This window comes from Sylvia atricapilla, chromosome 8, assembly GCF_009819655.1.
Source record: "Sylvia atricapilla isolate bSylAtr1 chromosome 8, bSylAtr1.pri, whole genome shotgun sequence".
Lineage (NCBI taxonomy): Eukaryota > Metazoa > Chordata > Aves > Passeriformes > Sylviidae > Sylvia > Sylvia atricapilla.
In genome coordinates, this window is record NC_089147.1 from 21,331,159 (window position 1) to 21,351,151 (window position 19,993).

At 36.4% G+C, this 19,993-nt stretch overlaps 1 protein-coding gene across 2 annotated transcripts in view; it reads left to right on the plus strand.

Annotated features, from left to right (window-relative positions):
* ADK (adenosine kinase) overlaps positions 1–19,993 on the plus strand; it is a 273,346-nt gene that overhangs the window by 56,514 nt on the left and 196,839 nt on the right. For both annotated transcript variants that reach the window (XM_066324073.1, XM_066324072.1), the window contains exon 4: positions 14,662–14,740. In XM_066324073.1, coding sequence (XP_066180170.1) covers positions 14,662–14,740 — 79 coding nt within the window. The remainder of the gene's footprint in view (positions 1–14,661; positions 14,741–19,993) is intronic.

The window sequence follows — 19,993 nt, forward strand, 5'->3', positions numbered from 1 at the left end:
CTGATAATATAATAGATTTAAGCAGATCATGGTGCTTGTTCTGAATGTTATACCTAATTATCTAGTACAGGCAGTTGCCTCATTCTAATGCTATTTAAATGATCAGTTATAAATTTAAATGTGTAAATTCTGCTCAGACTTGAGCCATATATAACTCTTCATAGGAGTTTAACCTATCTGCTCCCCTTACCAGGGAGATGGACGCATGTGCAAGGAGCTCTCTGCACGCTCTCTTTTCCCTCTCCTTGTGTAGGGCTGAGGAATGACTGAAATCTGCCACCTGGAGACTCTCTAGAAGTTCGAGCTGCAGAGTGCAGTTACCTTGAAGAGTGAAAGGCCAGGCAGAGCTAATATGGTTTCCAAAAGGGCTTCCAAATAAAGATATTAACCAGACCATTCTTCCAAAAGGAAGAGACAGCCCAGCTAACAAAACAAGTTCTGCCGATGAGATCACTTTAGAAACCTCTGTGCCTCTCAGAAATAGTTGAAGGGGTGTAAGGGAGTTGAACAGGTATTTCATAAAATACTAGGTAGGAATTAAATTGAATAATAAACAAAGTTAAATTTTCTTGCTCAGAGGACAGTGTGAGAAGTTCTCTTGTATGTTTGCTGAAGAAAAAAGCAGGAAGACAATTAGATTGGGAAAAATATTTTGGAATCCATTACTCGAAAACAGGAATAAGAGAACACATGGATAATGGTTGCTATCCTCAGGACTGCTGTTATTGATAAACATATATGTTTGCAAAGAAGGGGATTTGAAAAATACTTTTTTGTGATTCTGCTTGTTCAGAAACCAAAAAAATCATGACCAAGACTTATTGTCTTTTGCTATATATGCTCTTGGTTTGTCCACGTTCAAGATTTCTACTGATAGCATGCATGCATTAAATTCTTAAATCTGCTGGATGGTTTGCAATAAGGGCTCGGGAAAATATAGTTATTTGTCTGCTAAGATCTTAATTTGAGGTTTGTATGTGATGCCTTGATTGCCATTGCTGCTGCATTTTCCTGTCCTAGAAGTTTAAAGCATATTAAAATAATCATGTGTTCAGATGAACAGCAGCTTCAGTTCATTTTCAGATTTTCAGGTCAGCCTTTTAGAGCTCTTCAGTTTGCACAGACTTGATTTAGCTTAATAATTTTGCCAGCAAGTCTGATTTCTCTGTTGTAGGTTCTAAAACTGAAAAAAGGGGTAAGAAAAGGTCTTTAGAACTTCTCTGAATATTAAGTACTTCATGTCTTCAGGATGTATCTTTGTCTGGCGATAACTTATGTTTTCATTTTGTGGATGTACTTGTTCTTTCTACAAGTTAAGTTAACAGATACATAGTTAAGATTGGTTCCAGTAACAACGTGATGATTGTATGTGACACTCAAGGGTTTATTTTTGGGTCTGTTTTCAGTGTGAATGCCTCCTCATTATCTCTCAAAGTGATTTGAAGTAATTTGCCTCGTTTTACACTAAAACTGACCATCCACATTTATACAGGCGGTTAAATGCCTTTTCCACTCAGGTGACAGTCAGCAGTATGATTGCCTTAAATTCTTTAATCTTGATAACAAGTGAGTATTTCCATGCCAGTGGACTTTGACAATATGATCATACACTATTTTTTATGCAGAACTGTTCAGAGCACAATGTGAAATGGAAGGTGATTCTGAAATGACAAGATGTCCTTGTGCATAGAGCATCATACACTGTGGGAGACAGGACATGTGCATATGAATGAAAAGAGAGACAGTGAAAATTGGACAGGTTCCTGTACAGCAGAATGGAAGAATCTCCTGGAAGATTGATTTCTGGTCTTCTGTGTAACTTCTCTAATTTTCACACATGATTCTTTTTTCTTTTCCAAGTATTCGACTTGTGATCTAAATATATGCACAGATACATAAAATGAGTTTCATGTATATGCACATGTACATCCTTCTTTCTGATAATGGGGGTTTTTAATTTGTAATATTACTTGTGCTTATTATTATTTTTGTACAGAGTTAGAAGTCAGTACAGTGATTTTTGAAGACTGTATTGGTTACCTCTATCACCTACTTAGGTATTATTGAAGGATGCCATCTTTCAGGATTGTTTAGTTTCTAGAATGCAGGCTTTAAATACAACTTGCATTTGGCTCTGTTTGGCAATAGTAGTTAATAATGTATGGTTTTTGTTAAAGCACTGTTGAAAAAATATCTTATTGAGCTATTTGTGGTGTTTTTTAAAAGATGTTTAAGATTTCACATTCGGTTTAACTGATCACAGATGAAACTGTAAATTAATACCTCATGAGTTTTACTGACTGCAGGGCATTGTTTGTGATTCAAAGCTGCTTTGTTCCTACTCACTAGGAAAAGCAAACAAATTAGAGTTCGCTATGATATCAGACTACTTATTAAAACTGAAGACTCTGTTTTTGAATTTATTATTTGACTGTGACTTTTATTATAACCTGTTAAGATCATATTTTTTAAAGCCTAGGTTTTTAAGGATTTAAATAAAATATATAAAATTGGTTTAATTGTTGGTCTTAATTCACCTTGGTTGAAATGTCATACTTCAAGGATTACATGGCAAAAAAAGTGAGAGAATATAAGTTACATCGGTTCAACTTGTTTTTTGATATGTTTCCATTGCTACTGACTTGTATATGGTCTTTATACAAAGAATGGCTCTGTTGCACAAAACCTTCAGTCATTCTTGCCTAGAGAGAGAATAAATATGTCTGTTTTTTCAACATCCTTTTTTTTTGGTATTCTCTAATGGCAGAAAGCATTTGTAGGGAGGCTTTTATACTTTTACTATTTTTGCAGAATCAGTGAATAGAAGTTGGAGAGGGAAATAGTTCTGCATGATTTGAGACATTCTTCCTATGCCACAACTAAGGAGTTTCTGTGACAATATTAACTTTGCCTGTGACCAGAGTGGCATATTCAAGGTTATAGGGGAGTCACTCACCATCTGTAGATAGTGACACTGTCTTGAAGCTCTCTACTCAGTTATGCTCTCTGTGGATCATCTCACAGGGCCACCAAAAACTAAATTTGACATGTGTTTGAATTTGATACTACTGCTGTAGTGTGGCAGACACCAGCCAGCCTTGGGCATAAGAGCAAATATGGTTTTGCAAGCAGTTCAGCCACACTGACATTAGTGTAATACACCCAAGTATTCTCAAAAATAAAGCAGTGTGCAATGGTGACCGAGGCTGCTTAAAATATGTTAAGTGGCACATGTTCCTCTGCTTGATTTTATGTAATAATGAAGTTCTGGTCACATCCACTCAGTTCAAAGGCTTAATTCCTAGTATTTGAGACTAGAGGAAGGACTGAGAAATACAGCAAGCATTACTAAATGTTTGTGTTGAAGAGTCATTGTTCGTCTATATTGTTTCTAGACATTTCTTTTCTCCATTAAACTCCATTTTTTCAATCTTTTCCTAAGAATTAGTTTGTGAATAAAATGTTGTGATCAAATTAGTGGTGAGACAGTTAATTACCAGGTGGTTATGCACAGGTGTTTGGTTTCAGTGGCTTTTCAGACAAAGAAATGTACTTTCTCTGGTGTGCGGCTGCTGAGTTCCCATGTGGAATGTTGTGTGTCAGAAAGTGGGCCCGTGTGAGCCTGATGAGGGTCAGCAAGGCGCAGTGCAAGCAGGGTCGTGTGCCTGGGTCAGGGCAGCCCTTGCTGTCAGCACGGGCTGGGGGCTGCAGGGGCTGAGAGCAGCCCTGCCAAGGATGGTTTGGGGCCAGGAGCCGATGGAAAGCTGAACATGAACCAGCCATGGTGCGCACACAGCCCGGGAAGCCAACAGCATCAAAAGCATTGTGGCCAGCAGGTGGGAGAAGGGGATTCTGCCCTGATTCTCTGCCCTTGTGAGACCTCACCTGGAGTCCTGCACCCAGTTTTAGGGTCCTCAGCACAGGAAAGACACACATCTGCTGGAAGGGGTCAAGAAGGGCCGCTTCCTTCAACACATTCAAAGTGAGGTTAGACAGGGCTCTGAGCAACCTGATCTAGGTAAAGATGTCCCTACTTATTGCAAGGGGCTTGAACTAGTTAATCCTTAAAGGTTTTCTCTAACCTAAGCTAGTCTGTGATTTCATGGTCCATAATGTATTTCTGTGCTTCATAAAGACAGATTAATTTTTTTGCAGGCCTAAGGGTAAGAAGGTAAGTTTCTTCCTCCTTCATTGCAGCCTTCTTGGGAGTGGAGGAAAACTCTTTAATGCACATCTCTTACGACAAAATGCTGTCTTTTTAGAAATACTGTTCAGCAAAAGAGCTGGTGGGATTCAGTGCAACCTAACAGCTGACCATTAGCTTTTTAATAAGAGCATGAAGAGTAGCGCAGGGTGTACCAAATGTGTCTTGTTAGTGTTGTAGTGGCAGGGTGCCCACAGACAGGGGAAGTCAAAATTACTTTTTTCAGAGGAGAGCTTACGGTTTTCTTAGTTGCGTCAAGTATTTGTATTTTTCCTTTCAGTCCATGAATTTTTGTTCTGCTGTGAAATTAGCCTTTTAAGTGCCGTTTGGAACACTGATTTTTGAAATTATTTAAGCAGTACCATCCCCTTGTATCTTTGCTGTGACTTGTTATTTTCTTTCTTTGTTCTGTTAGGTTGGTGTCCCTGTGCCTTGCCCTGCCCTCCCAGTTCATTGCACATGCTAATTTCACCCCCCAAAAGGTGACCCTCTGAGATTGTGCCTATGGAGTGAAGAGATGGACTGAATTGTCATAGGCTGTGGGATGAGTTATTTTTAGCTGTTGGCATTTCAGGCTGGAACACTTCATTCTGTCGTGCTTGTTAATGAGTCATCTGGAGAAAATGGGCTTGCTTTCAGAGAGGGTCTGTAGCAAATAATAATAGGCTAATCTCTGCAGGAGATACTCTGTCAAGTAACTAAAACTTCAGCTAGAAAATGTGCTGAAATGGAGACTAATCTCCCTGTAAGAATAAGCATGCACTCGCTATTATTATTATTGTATTATCATGTATATGAAAATCTCAAAAACTGGAAGATTTACAAAGAGCCTGGTAATGGTATAATAGTGAAACATTTTTGAGGAAGAAGGTTAATTGAAAACAGTCACCTTTTAGAGATAGAGAGGAAAATATAGTTGCTTCCTAATTCAGAACATCATACACTTTCTAAATTTGAATGTGTTACCTAGTTCTAGAGGAATCTCCTGAAAAGATTCCTAAGTAGAGGAGCCCTATAAAAAGCTTGTGCCTTCAAGAGAACTCCAAATTCATTAACATTATGTATTATTTTTAAGGATTAACCAGCGTCTTTGCTTTTTTTCTTACTGAAGACTATATTTTTTTTTTAATGTTTCTGTGTGCAATTTGTAGTCTCTCCTTAAACTTCTTCCCTCAAGTTTTGAAAGTTTTGTGTTGGTTTAGCATGGGAGGCTTTGTTTTGGAGATAAAATTATCAGCACTCAAGTAAAAAAACTTAATGTAAGAGTAACTAATCAAAGCTGTTGATCTGGTTGCTTTGTTTTTTTGTGTTACTGAAATTCCAGACTTAGGTACTGCAGATGATTAATTTGTTTAAAAAAGTGCAAATATTTAGGGCAAACTATGGAAAGACAGGATCAAGAAGACTCCCAAACCCTATTCTACAAGGGAATGTTTTAAAGAATAGCTTGAGTATCAAGTCTTTTGTCACCTTTGGTACTTCTAATGCCACTTACCATCTGTACAGTTGTCCTGTTTTGTTACCCATCTTCCTCTTGTAAAGCGGATTACACATCTGAAGACTCCTTTATTTTGGTGGCAGAAGGATGTTTCCTTTAGAGCTAATAATTTTTACTCTAAGTTGATTATTTACCTATTTGGGTTTCCTCTTGATTTATAAATGGAGTACTTAGATAAAAAATACTTTCTCTTACCTTACTGAGATAACTATTTTTGCATTATTAGCAGCTGTTGACCCTTCAGTGTTTATTGTTTTAACTCATCTTCTCTTATAACTGCGGTCACTCTACAAAATGCTTTAAACCAGTCTAGTGCAGTGATTCCGATATTACCAGTGTGTGTTGCTCCTAATTAACCCACAAGGCTTGGACTGGGTCAGTCAAGAGAAATTATTTGACATTTTAGAAATTTGGAAACTATTTACACTATGGACAGGCGTGTTGGGGTCGAAACAGTTGAGAAATCTATAAATAAGCTTGTGTAAGTATCAGAATCAGTTTAACTGCAGAAGCCTGGAAGTTTTTTCCAACTATGCACTAGGTGACTCTCTTAATGTTTATTGAAGACAGAGCTCTACTGAGAAACACGGAGGATAAAGGGAACTAAACAGGAAATATCTCTTGGTATTTACTCATTGTTGGGCTCAAAGCAGGGTTCTCTGCACTCATTATTTGTTCATGAGGAAAATTATTACAGTTCACTGCATGTTAATAGGGGCTTAGAGTGGATGCATACTGTCTTCTAGGTTTACTTATGTTTCCTGATCTATTTTTAATGTTTTCCTTTGGTTTAAATGTACCAACTGGCCACTAATTTAAAGAATTTAAAATAGCACAAGGGTTGAAGAAAAATAGATGGTTTAGCAATGTAATTGCATTGACATGAACCATTTATATTATTGTAATGCAAAAAAAGTGGTTTAGATTGTGGTTAACAACTGTCACCATTATCATGGACTTAATTTTAATAGAGAATATTACTTAGATTAAATGCTTCTTGATCTGAGTGATGCATGGAAACAATTAGTTCATAATTTGGTTTTGAAACAGCTCTGCAAAACTTTCTAATATCTTATTGGCTCTGAGTCAGAGCCCAAACTTTGCTCCTAACACATTTTTTACAATTTTTATGTATTTACAGGGAAAAGTGCAAACCGTAAAGTTTTTGTAGTAAAACGTTTCTGTCTACCATGTGTGAGTGTGCCTATGGCTTTTTTGTGGGGGCTTTTTTTGTCAGTTCTTTACAGATTGATATGATTTGTACTACAGCTTTAGATAATCCAAGTTGTAGCAAAGATACAGTCTAAGATTTCTTGATGGCGAAATACTCTTAATATTAAAATATTCTTGGCAAATACTTTATTAAGTTAAACAAATTTTCACTTTGATGTGAGCTGGAATAAGTTGATGCTTGTGAAACAGCAGTTTCAATTAGCATTCACTAAAGGTTTATTGACAGTTAACACCTGGTCTCTCCAGTGCCAAGTGGGAAGAATCTATTGCATTCTCTTATATTTGCTGCATAATTAGGATTATGATCTCTAATTTGCTTTTAATTTTGTAAGTCTAGTCTTACTTTCAAAACCAGTTAGTGTTACTTTTGTTCCTGCATTTTTATTGTAGATCAAAGACACTGATGGTAAAAGGATTAAGTTCACTACTTTGTAATATTATAAACAACTTGCCCTTTCACTGTTTAGTTAGCAAGTAAATTTGGACATGAAAAATTTGCTGGTAGGTCTCATGAAGCACATATTCTTCCCATGCTACTTCTGAGAAGCAAAAGAAATGACCTAGTATTTTTAGAAGTAGTATTCTTGTACACAAGCCAGATGTATACTGGGAACATCAGGAGCAAGTGTAAATGTAATGCTGCTGAGAAATAACAAAGGAAATGACCTTGTTCCTTAGTGCTCCAGAAAAGACTTTGGTGCATGCAAGGATGAAGAAGGTAAATGCTACATTCTTTTCCCTGACTGCAATGTCTTCTGATTCTTATTGGCTGTGCATAAGGGCAGAGAGCTCTTTCTGCCTGTGGTGTTTTGCAACAAATACTGTGGTGAAAATCCCTACGTGTATCCACAAAATGTTTAAGTCTTGGCTGTTGTTTTGGAAGGTCTTCCTTCAAAAAGACAGTGTGAGGAAAGCATGCAGTTGTAGTAAATTACTGAACTGACTGAATTTCTTTACTAATAGTTCTTGATTACTGCCCTTATATGAAACTTCTTAAAATATTTTGAATAGAAATTTAATAGAGGGAGTGATGTTATAGTAATTATATATTATAGACAGACTTTAAGGTTTGAAAAGGTGCTCTGTGTATCTATAGTGTATGTATTTGTAGTGTTTAGAGACAGAATCAGAAATGTGACCTTTTAATAATCTAGTGGTATGGGGGGAGGGGGGGTTGTGGGGTTTGGTTTTTTGTTTTCGTTTTCCTACACCATTGTAGAATATCAACAGAAAAGCTTGCCTTGTGGCTGATACTTCTGAGTGTAATCATATTTTTTGAGATAATGTGGAGGAAGATATCCAGATAATCTGGAATATGGGGGGGCTTTTCAAGAATGCTTGCATAAATTTGCCTCTGCTGAAAAAAAAAAAAAAAAGTTGAGAAATTTCTTTAAATCATGATCTTAAGAGCTGATGTTTTAACCTTATATTTGAATGACTGTTACTTCTTCCATCTTGTTTCAATATTCCTAAATGCAAACACATGTGGAAAATGTTCTTTTGGCTTTTATCAAACTGACATTTAAGTGCATTTTTTTCAACCTCACTAACATTTGTGGTAAAATATTTCAAAGCTATGAATCTTGCAATTTGCCTATGCATTTTTTTTTCTTCTTTCATATATTAACATTTGGTACTCATAATCCTAACCTGGTTGGAATTACTGGCTTTTTTCATTTGGTGTTTGTTTGGATGAGGTGATTAGGAAAATACTTCATGTGAAATTCTAGTTTGCAGCAGTAAATGCTTCCATGAAGAGTCACCGTTCTGTGAACTTTAGTAAATAACGGAGAAAAATATGATGATCCGCTCTATTCAATTGTGGCATTCCTATTCCTAACAAATTTAGCTTTCTGTTGTGTTAGATGTCTGTGGTGCTAACCTGTCTGCAATACTTCCTTCGTAGCATGCTTCGTTCTTCCCCTTTACTCCCTCACCCATTCCCAAGCTCTTTAATTCTGTGCCAAGCTAATAAGAAGAACTAGCCCTGCATAAAGTCAGTCATTGCCAAGCAGCTGTTATGAAGTTTTCTCATGTACCTCTGTGATTGTGCTTCATTTCAAACAGGGATTTTTGTTCTTTCAGGTTCAATTTTAAGTAAGAGCAACCAATTATATCTGTATCTCAATCTTATTTCCTTGTATTTCAAAGAGTAGGGATGAAATTGTTCATGTATGTAACTGTCCTTTCTAGGGTTTGAACTTTGAACACTGAGTTGTATGATTTAGGTAGAGAAATTAGGTACACTATTTAGAGTTAAAAAATATGAATGGCTTTTCTTTCTATCCACAGAATTAGTTCTAAAGTATTCTCCCTTCTACTTCTGTTTAAAAAAATAATACTCTCTGATTTAATTATCATGTTTGAGTCTCAAGACTAGACATTTTCCTTAAATGTAAATTAGATTTTTTTTAGGATGAAATGATGAGGGCTTCAGCTTGCCTGCTAACACTGACCAGAGAAGGTTGTCTTTCAACAACATGTGCCCCATCTGCCTGGCGGTGTGGCTGCCTGCATTGTTCTGGCACTGGCCCAGGCTGTGATGAAACTGAGAATGTGACAGATGACAGGCTTGTCCAGATGTATGCATAACTACTTCTGCCATGCCCTGCAAAACAATCAGGATGCAGGTTTGGCGTTATTTCGTTGTTTGTGTTGGTTTATTCCTTGAGGGTTTCCTTAAAAATTGAAATAATATTTGGTGCTGTTCTTGTAGTTTCACTGAGCTCTTAGTATGATCAAAACAGGTTGTAAAATATGATTCTTGCTCTCTTACATAGTTTCTTTTTTTTTTAAATTTATGGAGTGATTTCATAGGCAATTGGACACAGGGTACTTAATTTGAAGATTTAAGTAGATTTTTTTTAAAAAGCAATTAAAAGGATCAAACATCTAACTGTCAGCGTATTAGTCTGGTTCTCCTCACAACTGAACATTTAAAGCTATTGCTATGTCTTAATATGACTGCTTCTTGCCAGTAAAAATAAATAGCTGGCAAAGGCGTCAGAATCACCATTAATTATGGTTTTTAATTAAAATCTAATTAAAATTCATCTAATACCTTAAAGAATACCAAATCCATGTCTACTTCCCTCTCTTAGAGGTATCAACAATGGCTGCATCCCCAGCCCCAACATAGCTTTAAAGAAAAAAGAGTTATAGACTTAGGCGCAGCTCGCAACCTTTTATTGATTATTTAAAAGGCATGTTGCACCTTAGTGATTTTGAAGATTTTTAAAACACCAAACAAAATGTACAATCCACTGAAAATACTTTAATATTGTTATATGAAAGAGCCTGATTTTTGTCTTATGTTTGGGCTGTCATTATCTGGTTATCTGGCATTCAAAAGGGCAAAAATTAGTTTTCTCTCCTCTCTAGTGCTTTTGGCAGGTGATTTTTTGTGTGTAGCTCCTGCTGATGTGTGCTATTGAGTACATCTTAGGTAACAAGCAGATATATCAAAAGATATCCAGGGCAACATACCCTGCTGAAAAACAAGAGATTACTGTTCTCTATTTCTTGCAGGTAAGTAGTTTCTGGCATATGCATCAGGAATGTTTTTTTCTGGTGCACTTTCAGTGTAAGACAGGTATTCTGTGACCATTTTACTTTTCAAAAAGGGTTTTTTTTTTAGTTTAATCTAAATTATGTCATAAAACTTAACAGCATTACTTGAATTCCTTTAATTTTCTGTAGTGTAACTCCACTGCCTTATGTTGCCTGCTTTTGGTTGTAGGGAATGTTTTATGTGCTTATTTTTCTTGCCAGTTTGATTTTTGGAACCATGGTGAGCCATACACCAGTGTATCTGTTGCTGTGTAACAAGAAGACAGTCCCAGCTCCAAACCCCTCAGATTCTGTGTATAAAGCAAGTTAGGAGAGACGGGTATTGATCCACGAGAGGATTGCCAGTTATTAGGCTGGAGTGTAGCCTCGGGAAATCACACAGCCTTGCTGATGACTTTTTTATGACATTATGGTGAAAGATAGTTTGAAGGAAGATTTAAAGTAGTTTTGCTAATAGTCATAGAAAATTCTAGTAACTGGACATTGGATGATATCATGGGTTAGTGAGAGAAAAGCTATTTTTGTTGACAGCTTTGTGCCCAGAGGCTGTTGTAAATCTGAATGTACCGAATGAAGGGTGGTATGCTCAGTGCATAACACTGCAGGGCCTTGAAAATGCAGAGAAGTGAATTGTGCTTGCATTGACTGAGAAGGGACTGTGAGAGGCAGGAGCTGGTCAGAGGGGCAGCTGACACAGATGATCTTTGCAGCTGTCTGAAGGGATTAGATATTACAGTGAGTGCATTTTTCTCTACAATATAGTAAATCATGCTTTTTAAGAGGTGCTATGAGAAAGAATAGTGTAAGGTTTACACATAGTTGGGTAAGAGCACACAGAGAAAGTGACTGAATGGTCTGAGAGTCAAACAGGGTGCTGAAATTGTCAGCAGTGGTCGAAATTTACTGGGAGGAAATTCTAACAGCTGTCTCCAGTTTGAGGTAATGGTAGGGCATATGTAAGAAGTGTCTGTGCCTTCTAAAACTCAGCCTCCACCTCTTGTAAAGGAAGGAGGTGTATTTTGAAAAAAAATCCCCAAACCAAACATTATATTCTCATTCTTTTTTTGTGTTCTTTTGTGTAATAGCTTCTTCTACTCCCACCTTATAATTTTTTTTAATAGCCATTAATTCTGTCAGAAGTGAGGCTAGTCAGAAGTGAACAGCCTCACCTTTCAGTATCAAGTTCAATTAGGAGTACATTCTCTTTTGAAGAAGGGGAAAAAAAAGCAACTGACAGAAGTGTTATTGCCTTTACTGTAACTGAGTAAAACATTAACATATCCCCTTTGGTCAGTGCTAGAGGTGATCAGCAGTATCACAGCTGAAAACATATGCTGCTGCAAATGCAAACTTATTTTTGTTAAAATATGCTTTAATGTGGTGGACAAATTCATGGTACTAAAAATAGGGGCCCCTTTATATGGTGCCGATTGTGGGATTTATTATTTTGTTATTTAAGGTAATGGTATGTTGCTAGGTCAGGAAAAGGGTCATGGTTCTCAGATACAGAACAGCCTTAGAGATACTCAGAAAAACCAGCGACTACAGAACGTGAAACAAAAATAATACTCGGTTGTGCTCATAAGGTTCTAATTTTCTTGAATTATCCTAAGTGTGATAACAGCTTAGTTCTGAAGCACACACAGCAGCTCTGTTCAGCATTCCCCAGCCTTGGAGCAGTTTCTGCAGTTGAAGTTCTTTCCTTCAAGGGGAGTGTTTTCTAAAAGCAAGCTTGGTGTTTCTGAGGGGTGCTGGAATGAGTCGTCTCTTTGCAGGTCAGGCAGGCAGCAACAGTGACAAAGTCTGTTCCCATGCCGCCTGTGCCATCTGCCGACATTCGGAAAAATGTCCATCTGACTGTTCATCTTGAGAGAAAAAACTATGAGCAGTCTCAATTTTGAGGTCATTCTTGATGCAATTCAGTCGCTCATGGATAAAGCAATAGAATTTATATAGTCCTTCTGATGTGTCATGGAAAATGACCAGCAAAATTTACTTTTCTTGCAGCTGTATGAACTCATTATGTTTTATATAACAGATAGTTGCAGATGTTAAATTCACCATCTTAATTTAAAGAAAAGGAGTTATATGTTTTTTATGTTCAATCTGAAATAGTATAACCGTAATTTGTTTTATTGTATTAAGTAATTGTAAAGTAATTTGTTCAGATTATTTATTAGATTACATAGTTGTCACCTTGAAATTTTTATGGTGGTATTTTATGCCAATTTCTGATTTTTTTACTCCAAATTCAGATAGCGGCTATTTTATTCTTCATTTGAACTACAAGATAATTATTTAAGCACATACTTGCCTAGACACAGAGCTGCTTACATAGGTGCTCAACTGAAGTATACTGTGTTTATGAGGTTTAATGTGCCATTAAATAATGCGGATATGAGAACTTTTTGAAGTTCTTTTAGATAAAAGAATGAAGATATCAACTTGCACGCTTATAGATATACAAGAATACAAAAACAACCATGTGACTTGTACAGTACATACTCAAATTGAGTGAAAAGGCAAAATGTCAATTAAATTAAAGAAGAAATATTGCCAAAATACTTAATTGGTTCATGACGGTTTGTCTTTGCTTGCAAAGCAATTGTTAAGAGACCTGTTGGGTTTTGTTATTTTTTCCCACTTTCAGCTACTTGCTATCATTAAAGGTTTCAATTGCTTGACTTAGAACTGGTGGATAATTAGTAGTGTGGATAACTGTGAAAAGCATATGTAGTAATTTAGTTCTTGATTCTTTCTAATTGTCTGCCCATTGGTAGTTTGCTAGGGGTAAGTAGATCATTATTCAAACACTTTAAAGGGAAAGTACTGCAGAAAGAAAAGTGCTTTTATTAATAAGATCGTATTGAAAATAAAACCCTTTAAAACAAACAAGTCATTATTTGAGAAATCTATCCCCAAAGCTGTTGTTCAGATGGTGTAAGAAGATGGGTGTTGTGAGCAGGAGAGAAAGAGTAGTGTTGGTAGATTGCATTCAACTTGCACTGTGACTGAAATAATGGTGTGTACTCCTTAAAAAGATGCTGAAGATAAACACAATAAAATATATTGGAATACATCTAACTAGACAAGCTTCGTTTGTTGAAGGTAAAGTTAATAGGCATTCAAGGTAAATGGAGGTAATTTTGAACCTCAAATCTGCAAACAGAGTTTACGGTAAACATTTTGACTTGCCTGAAGGCAAGTCTACCATCTATCATCTTCTGAGGTTGCAAATCCTGCTGTTTAATCCACTCATTTCCAAGTGTGCTTGGAATTTAAAGGCATGATGCAGCATTTGTGCATAGGCTCCCTGCAGTCTCCGTAGCTCCCTCATTCCAGTTCCCTGTTCTAGAGCTGTGACCAGGGAGCAGAGCAGACTGTTCTTGAGTGGTTGTACCCTCTGATCAGAGCTGTAACACAGCCTAGACAGCCAACAGCGCCTTACAGTCACTGAGTCTTAACCAGAGAGTGTGAGCTGAAATATGAGGGTAGATACTTCAGTTAAAAGTTCAAATATTTGTTTTAGTACTCAAACCTAATATACTACTGAATGTTGACACAGAATTCTGTATTTTCATAGTAGTATGGCTTGAAGGGTTTGAAAGTTCACCTGAAGACATTTTTTCTGTTACCAAGTTTTCTCACATACTGCTAGATTTGTTCATCAAAATTTTTCACCTGTCAAAATATACTGTTTTATATGAAATCTCAAAATATAACACTGTTGTTTTGGTTAATTTTGAACTAGGCACCAGATCTCCTCAATTTTCTCTCTTAAGCCAGAAACAGAATGTAAAATTTAATGAGGTGGAATAACAATTTGAATATCTTCATTTATGTTATTTTTTTCTTCAAGCATATATTTTACCAATCTAACAGTTCATTGCAGTCGAGCTTCTGCTCCAGATTATTTCTGTGCCCCCTGACTGTTCACTTGCAACTTTTAGGTGAAGAGTTCAGTTGGATGTCACACTTTGTATAGTGATTTGGACAAACTCTAAATGAATGTTTCCAGCTTGCATTATGTGTAACAGTCGATGTGTGTGAATTTCTTGTTTTCAAGTAATGTGATGTCATCTCCTTCTAATCTTCATGACTTGTTTTGGAAAAAAATAATTGCAATGTTTAACTTTTTTCTCTATTTTCTTAACAGATTCGAAGAACTTGTGAAAAAGTTCAAAGTAGAGTATCATGCTGGTGGTTCCACTCAAAATTCCGTTAAAGTTGCCCAGGTTTGTTCTTCCTTAGCAAAGAATTATTGATAATTTCAAGTGTTGTGTTTGAATCTGCTCTCTGTTGTCTGTTTCTTCACGAGCGCTGCAGAGTGGCTACTTGTGATCCCGTTGCTCAGCCTATGCTGATAGTGATGTATGTGACTTGTTTTGTAGTTGTGCTCTTTAGTCCTTTCACAAGTGTTCTGCTGAGGTTAGAGCTACAGCTCCGGTGTACCAGGAGTGAAAAGCTTTTGTCAGAGATATGTGCTGCTAGGAGAAGAGGCGAGGACGAGGTCACTAGCTGCAGTTAGGAGTCTTACACTGAGAAAAGTCACAATGACAGTGATAAACAGTGAAGCTGTTGAGTCTCTGTGCTTGGAGATTTTCATAAGGTACCAGGATGAGTCCTTTGGGCAGGCAGATCTAAATTTGAGGCTTTCTCTGCTTTGACTGGTGTGTTGGACTGGAGAACTGCAGAGGTCCTGTCTAGCCTGCATTGTTCTGTGATTCTAACCACATTTATCCTGTAAGAACTTCAAAGTTTGTCCATAAAAGACAGAAACATAAAACTTTCTTTTATACAACAGGAATGTTTCTGGCTATGGGTATGATGAACAACAGTAATGATGAATTTGGTTTCAGGTATATTAGGTTTTCTTTAACTAAAGTATGCTTTTCATCACAACACTTTCAAGCATATACCTGTGGGCATATTTTCATATTATAAGAGATGTAAAAATTCTGTTAAAAAATACAGAAATGGTTCTTAGAACCTTCTTGTTAATGATCCTGGCATATTAACTTTGAGGATCTCTATATAATTAAAACTCACTGCCAGATAGCATTAAATGCACATTTGGAAGAAATAAAATTGTAATATAATAAAGATTGTCGTCCCCCCCATAAAAGGGAAAAAAATGTCATAATTATGACTTTCTATGAAATAGTTGTTGCTCCTTTACTAAAGTTTTCATTTTCTAAAACACCAAATGCCTTGAAAATATTTTGGAATTTAGAAAAAAAGTTGTATATGTTTTAATGTATATAGCATTGTCATTCTGAAATGGTTGTTTTTAAAATATAGTCATCTTTCTGAGCTTTTCTTTAACCATGGGGTCAAGCCAAGTTTTTGCTTCTGATACTTTTAAAAAATCTTCATCATGGAGCTCAAGTTATCGAAATAATTTTCTGTCAGTTATCATTGTTGCTTGACCTATGGTGATGGTGTAAAGGTGACATCTCATGACAGCTGATTAGAGGTGAACCTTTTGGAGGGAGTTCTGGAACTCTTTATTAGTCAAGAGACATGAAATTCTGCTTCTGATGCTGCATTTAGATTGTGGAGGTTTAGAAGCAAATGTACATGGTAGAGTTAGAGTTTCTAAACTTTAAGTGTTCAAAGAACCCAGGATTATAATTCCATTTCTCCTTGAAGTGACCTCTCTGGCATTAGATAATTTATTACTAAACTGTGTTTCATTCTTCAGCTGTCATTAATCTACCAGTCTAGGTATTGTTCAATCATTATCCAGTGAAGTCCAGAGAACCCATATAGAGTCAAGGAAATAGATGAAATTTAAATCAGTGAAATGTAGGTATTTCTGTGTCAATGCGCTTTTCTTACACTGATCAGGTTTTGTCAGTGAACTTTTCCTTTGTCTTGGCTCAGAGCTGGGAGCCTCATTCAGCTCCAGTTGCCATCTGGAATTGTATTTGTCTCCAGAAGGTTTGTCATCTCCTAGTTTCTGTTTCAAATACGATTGAAACTTAAACAGTTGTGCATGAATAACATAACATCACTGTAAGACTTGAAAAAGAGAGATGGGAGAGTGAAAAGAAAGTGAATTCTGGAAATCTTGAAAGAAGCTGTTATTCTGTAAGCTTTAGCAGAAGAAAGAAAATGCAAGATTAGAAAAAAAGTGGTTGAAATGTAAACCAAAATTTAAATTAGAAATTCCAGAAGAGTTTTTGCAGCAATATTTATCGGCTTACTGGAGAGAAGGAGTGTGTAAGTAACCTTAGAGAGAGCCAACTTAAATATGTATTAATTTGTTGAAAGTAATGGGAGAAATAAACACTATTTCAGGAAGCTTATCTGGTAAGAAGTAAGGGAGTGTCAGGGTGTCAAAGTAGCCACACTCGGAGTGAATGTGGATTCTGTGTGAGAAGATGCAGGGAAGAAATCCTAAGAATACAGCTCTTATTAATTTCTCAACATTATGGGAAAAGCTTGAAACAGTGTGATATAAAATGAGAGATAAAGCCTAAAAAAGTTTTCTCCAACTGTTTAAAAGTTAGTGAGAAGTAATGACAAGTTAAAGAAAGGCATCCTTGGAAGCCTGACTACAGTGAAATGCATCTGAGTAGAATGGTTGGAAATGAACAAATGGGCCCTGAAGTCTGGCAAATTGCTATTTTAAAAGTTGAGTCTGAGTGGGAAGAGTATTTTACTAAGGAGAGTAATAGGAAAAGTGCAACTGAAAAAAATGATCAGATTAAAAAAGGAAAAACTTAGGAGGCAACTCGAGGTTATGGAATTGCTTGTTTCAGATAGACCCTCTTTAAGGGTCAGAAAACCAGCACTATGTTGAAACAAAAATACCCAAAGGCAATGGATGGAAAAACTTTAGAGTATATAATGTGTTTAAAAAGGGAAAATGAACCTGTCAGAGATGGTGTTTGGTGATCATCTGGTGATCATCTGCCCATGGTGTATGAGCATATCATCATCTGTTACATGTGCTCATATATTTTAGGTATTTCCTTTGTACCTGCAAAGGTAGCATCATCTACTCAGGAAATGCTCTGTTTCTGAGCAGGGTAAGCCAATTTCTTAAAAAAAAAAGTCTTAGAAATACTGTATTTGTCATGTGTGAAAAATTTGAGACGGTAATCACAGAAAGAGGCAATAGGAAGAAGTTCTGAATTACAAAGAAAACTGGGAAGAAAATGAAGCTTAAATCATGGGGTTTGGAGCTAAAATTTAAAGCAGCATCAACTATAAAGGAAGTGAAGATTTTAGAAGTTTACAAAGAATTAACCAAAATTGCAGTTAAGCTGTGAAGAGTAGAGTTAGATTTTATGGGGTTTTTTTCTAGCATGTTAACAGAAAGGAGAGATGTGAAGTGCAGCCGTGAAGGAAGAATTTGGCTGGTAAGGTATGGAAGGGAATCTTGGTATTTTTTCAATGTTGTCTTGCAGCAGAGCAGAAGGAGAGTGTGTGGCACTCTGCAGGACTGAACAATAGTTGGAGAGCATCGTGAAAATCAGAAAGCTGAAGGTTGGTCCTGTTGACTGCCTAAAGCAGACAGTGGACAGGGTTAGAAAAAGAGAAAGGTCTGGACATAAGAGGGACAATAGAAAAGTTTGGGGAATTTTTTTGTAGAAATGCGTCTAATGTACGATGGAGCAGACATATTTCCACAAAGTGAAATGTGGAGGCAGAGTCACATCATACATTAGAGGGAAAGCTCTGTAAAAGGAAAGGGAAGAGCAAAGGAAAAATTCTTCTGTTGCAGAAGAAATACAGAAGACTGTTGGAGTAAACATTGGGAGGATGGAAGGTACATGACAAAGGGGGACAGAAACATCACACTCTTTAAAAGTGTGTTATATAAGCATTTTATAAATACAATAAGATTTCTTAAAAATACCTGCAAATGGTGAAAGGGAGTACCAAGAACAATGTAAAAGTATTGAAGGGCAATATTAATGCTGTTTATGGTCGGGTTTTCTGGAATATTAAAGTTGTTTGAACTGATCCTGGAAAGAGTTAGGGAATCATTATTATCATGGCTTGATTCATGATATGAAAGGGGATTGGGGGGGAAGTGATTGATATATTCCAGAAATGACAGTAGCAGGCATAAAAATGGAAAAGATAAAATAAATGAGACAACAGCTTAGTCATTCCTTAATGAGATTAAATTAACAGAAAATTAAGCTTTGGAAATACTAATTTGTATTAGGAGAGTAATGGTGACAGAATTAAGTGAAGAAAGTGGAGACAGAATGTGAGAGGAATAACAGAACTGAGAGAAAATTTAAGTAATATGGAAAGAGAAAACCAGTATAAAAATCCCAGTGTTGCTCTGATCCTCACTATTCCCTCACTGTCCCGTTCTTGTTTGTCCCTTACTAATCTTCTTTTCTTGCCAACTCTAATCCTTCTTACTTGTTAATTTGTTCACCTGCAAAACGAAGATGACTAACTACAACAGCGTGGATACTTGTAAGGCCTTAAAGAAAAGTCTTATCAAAATATCTTTTCGTTTGAGACTTTAGTACTCACTGGAAAAGTAGAGACAGAATGTAAAGAATGAGAAGAGAGTAAAAGGAATAACAAGGAGCTTTCCTGACCACAGTACAATACAGAAAAGAGATGGAATCCAGATAATCAGTAAAAATGCAGGTTACGTGCTCCTAAGGGTGCTGTATTACTGTTAGACACAGTTGTTGAGTTGATTTTTTTTTTCTTCTTAACCCACCAATAAGACATGTTGATAACTTTACTGGATCAAGTTTTAATTGATCAGGCATCAATCACTAAAAATCATTTGATAATACTTTGGAAAATGAGGATGAAAGAGGATGACTAAATTGCAGTCCTTTATTTTCTGCAGTAGAAACCTAAGTTTAACTTTCTTGTTTGCTTGGCATTAGAGTTATCCTTTTATGCTAACTTTCAGTTTTGCTGTATGTTTGAAGTTGTGATGCATGCTTAAGAAGTGTAGGGGTATCAAATTGAAACTGCAGTGTGCTTCTCTGACCTTTACTTGTCTCATTAAATTTTGGCTTTATATCTAATATGATATGTGACATCTTGCTTTAATCTGAGCTCCTGCAATCTCTCCAAATGATTGGCTCCATTATATTAAATCTTTAAAATATGCATATATGTAACTGCATGCAGTTCATAAATAATATATTGTTCTATGATTCTGCCAACAAACTAAATTCAGATTCATAGAGACAGTGTTTTACTACTACTACTCAGCTTCCTTCCATAATTTTAGTTAAGCCTGTGCCCATCTAACAATAGACATGGATTTGGAAAGGAAAAAAATTTCTGAGTCTTTTAATAGGGCTCATGACTTTAAAGTATGTAAAGCAAATAGCTTACACGTGCAGAGAGGGCGAGTATTGCTGACCAGGCTCTATCCACATGATTTTTATCAGCATTTCTTTTGCTTTTGGAGTGCTGAGGTTAGAACTGCAAGAAATAGTCTTTGAAGTTTTATCTTCCTAACACAAGTGCTGGATTTCAAGTTT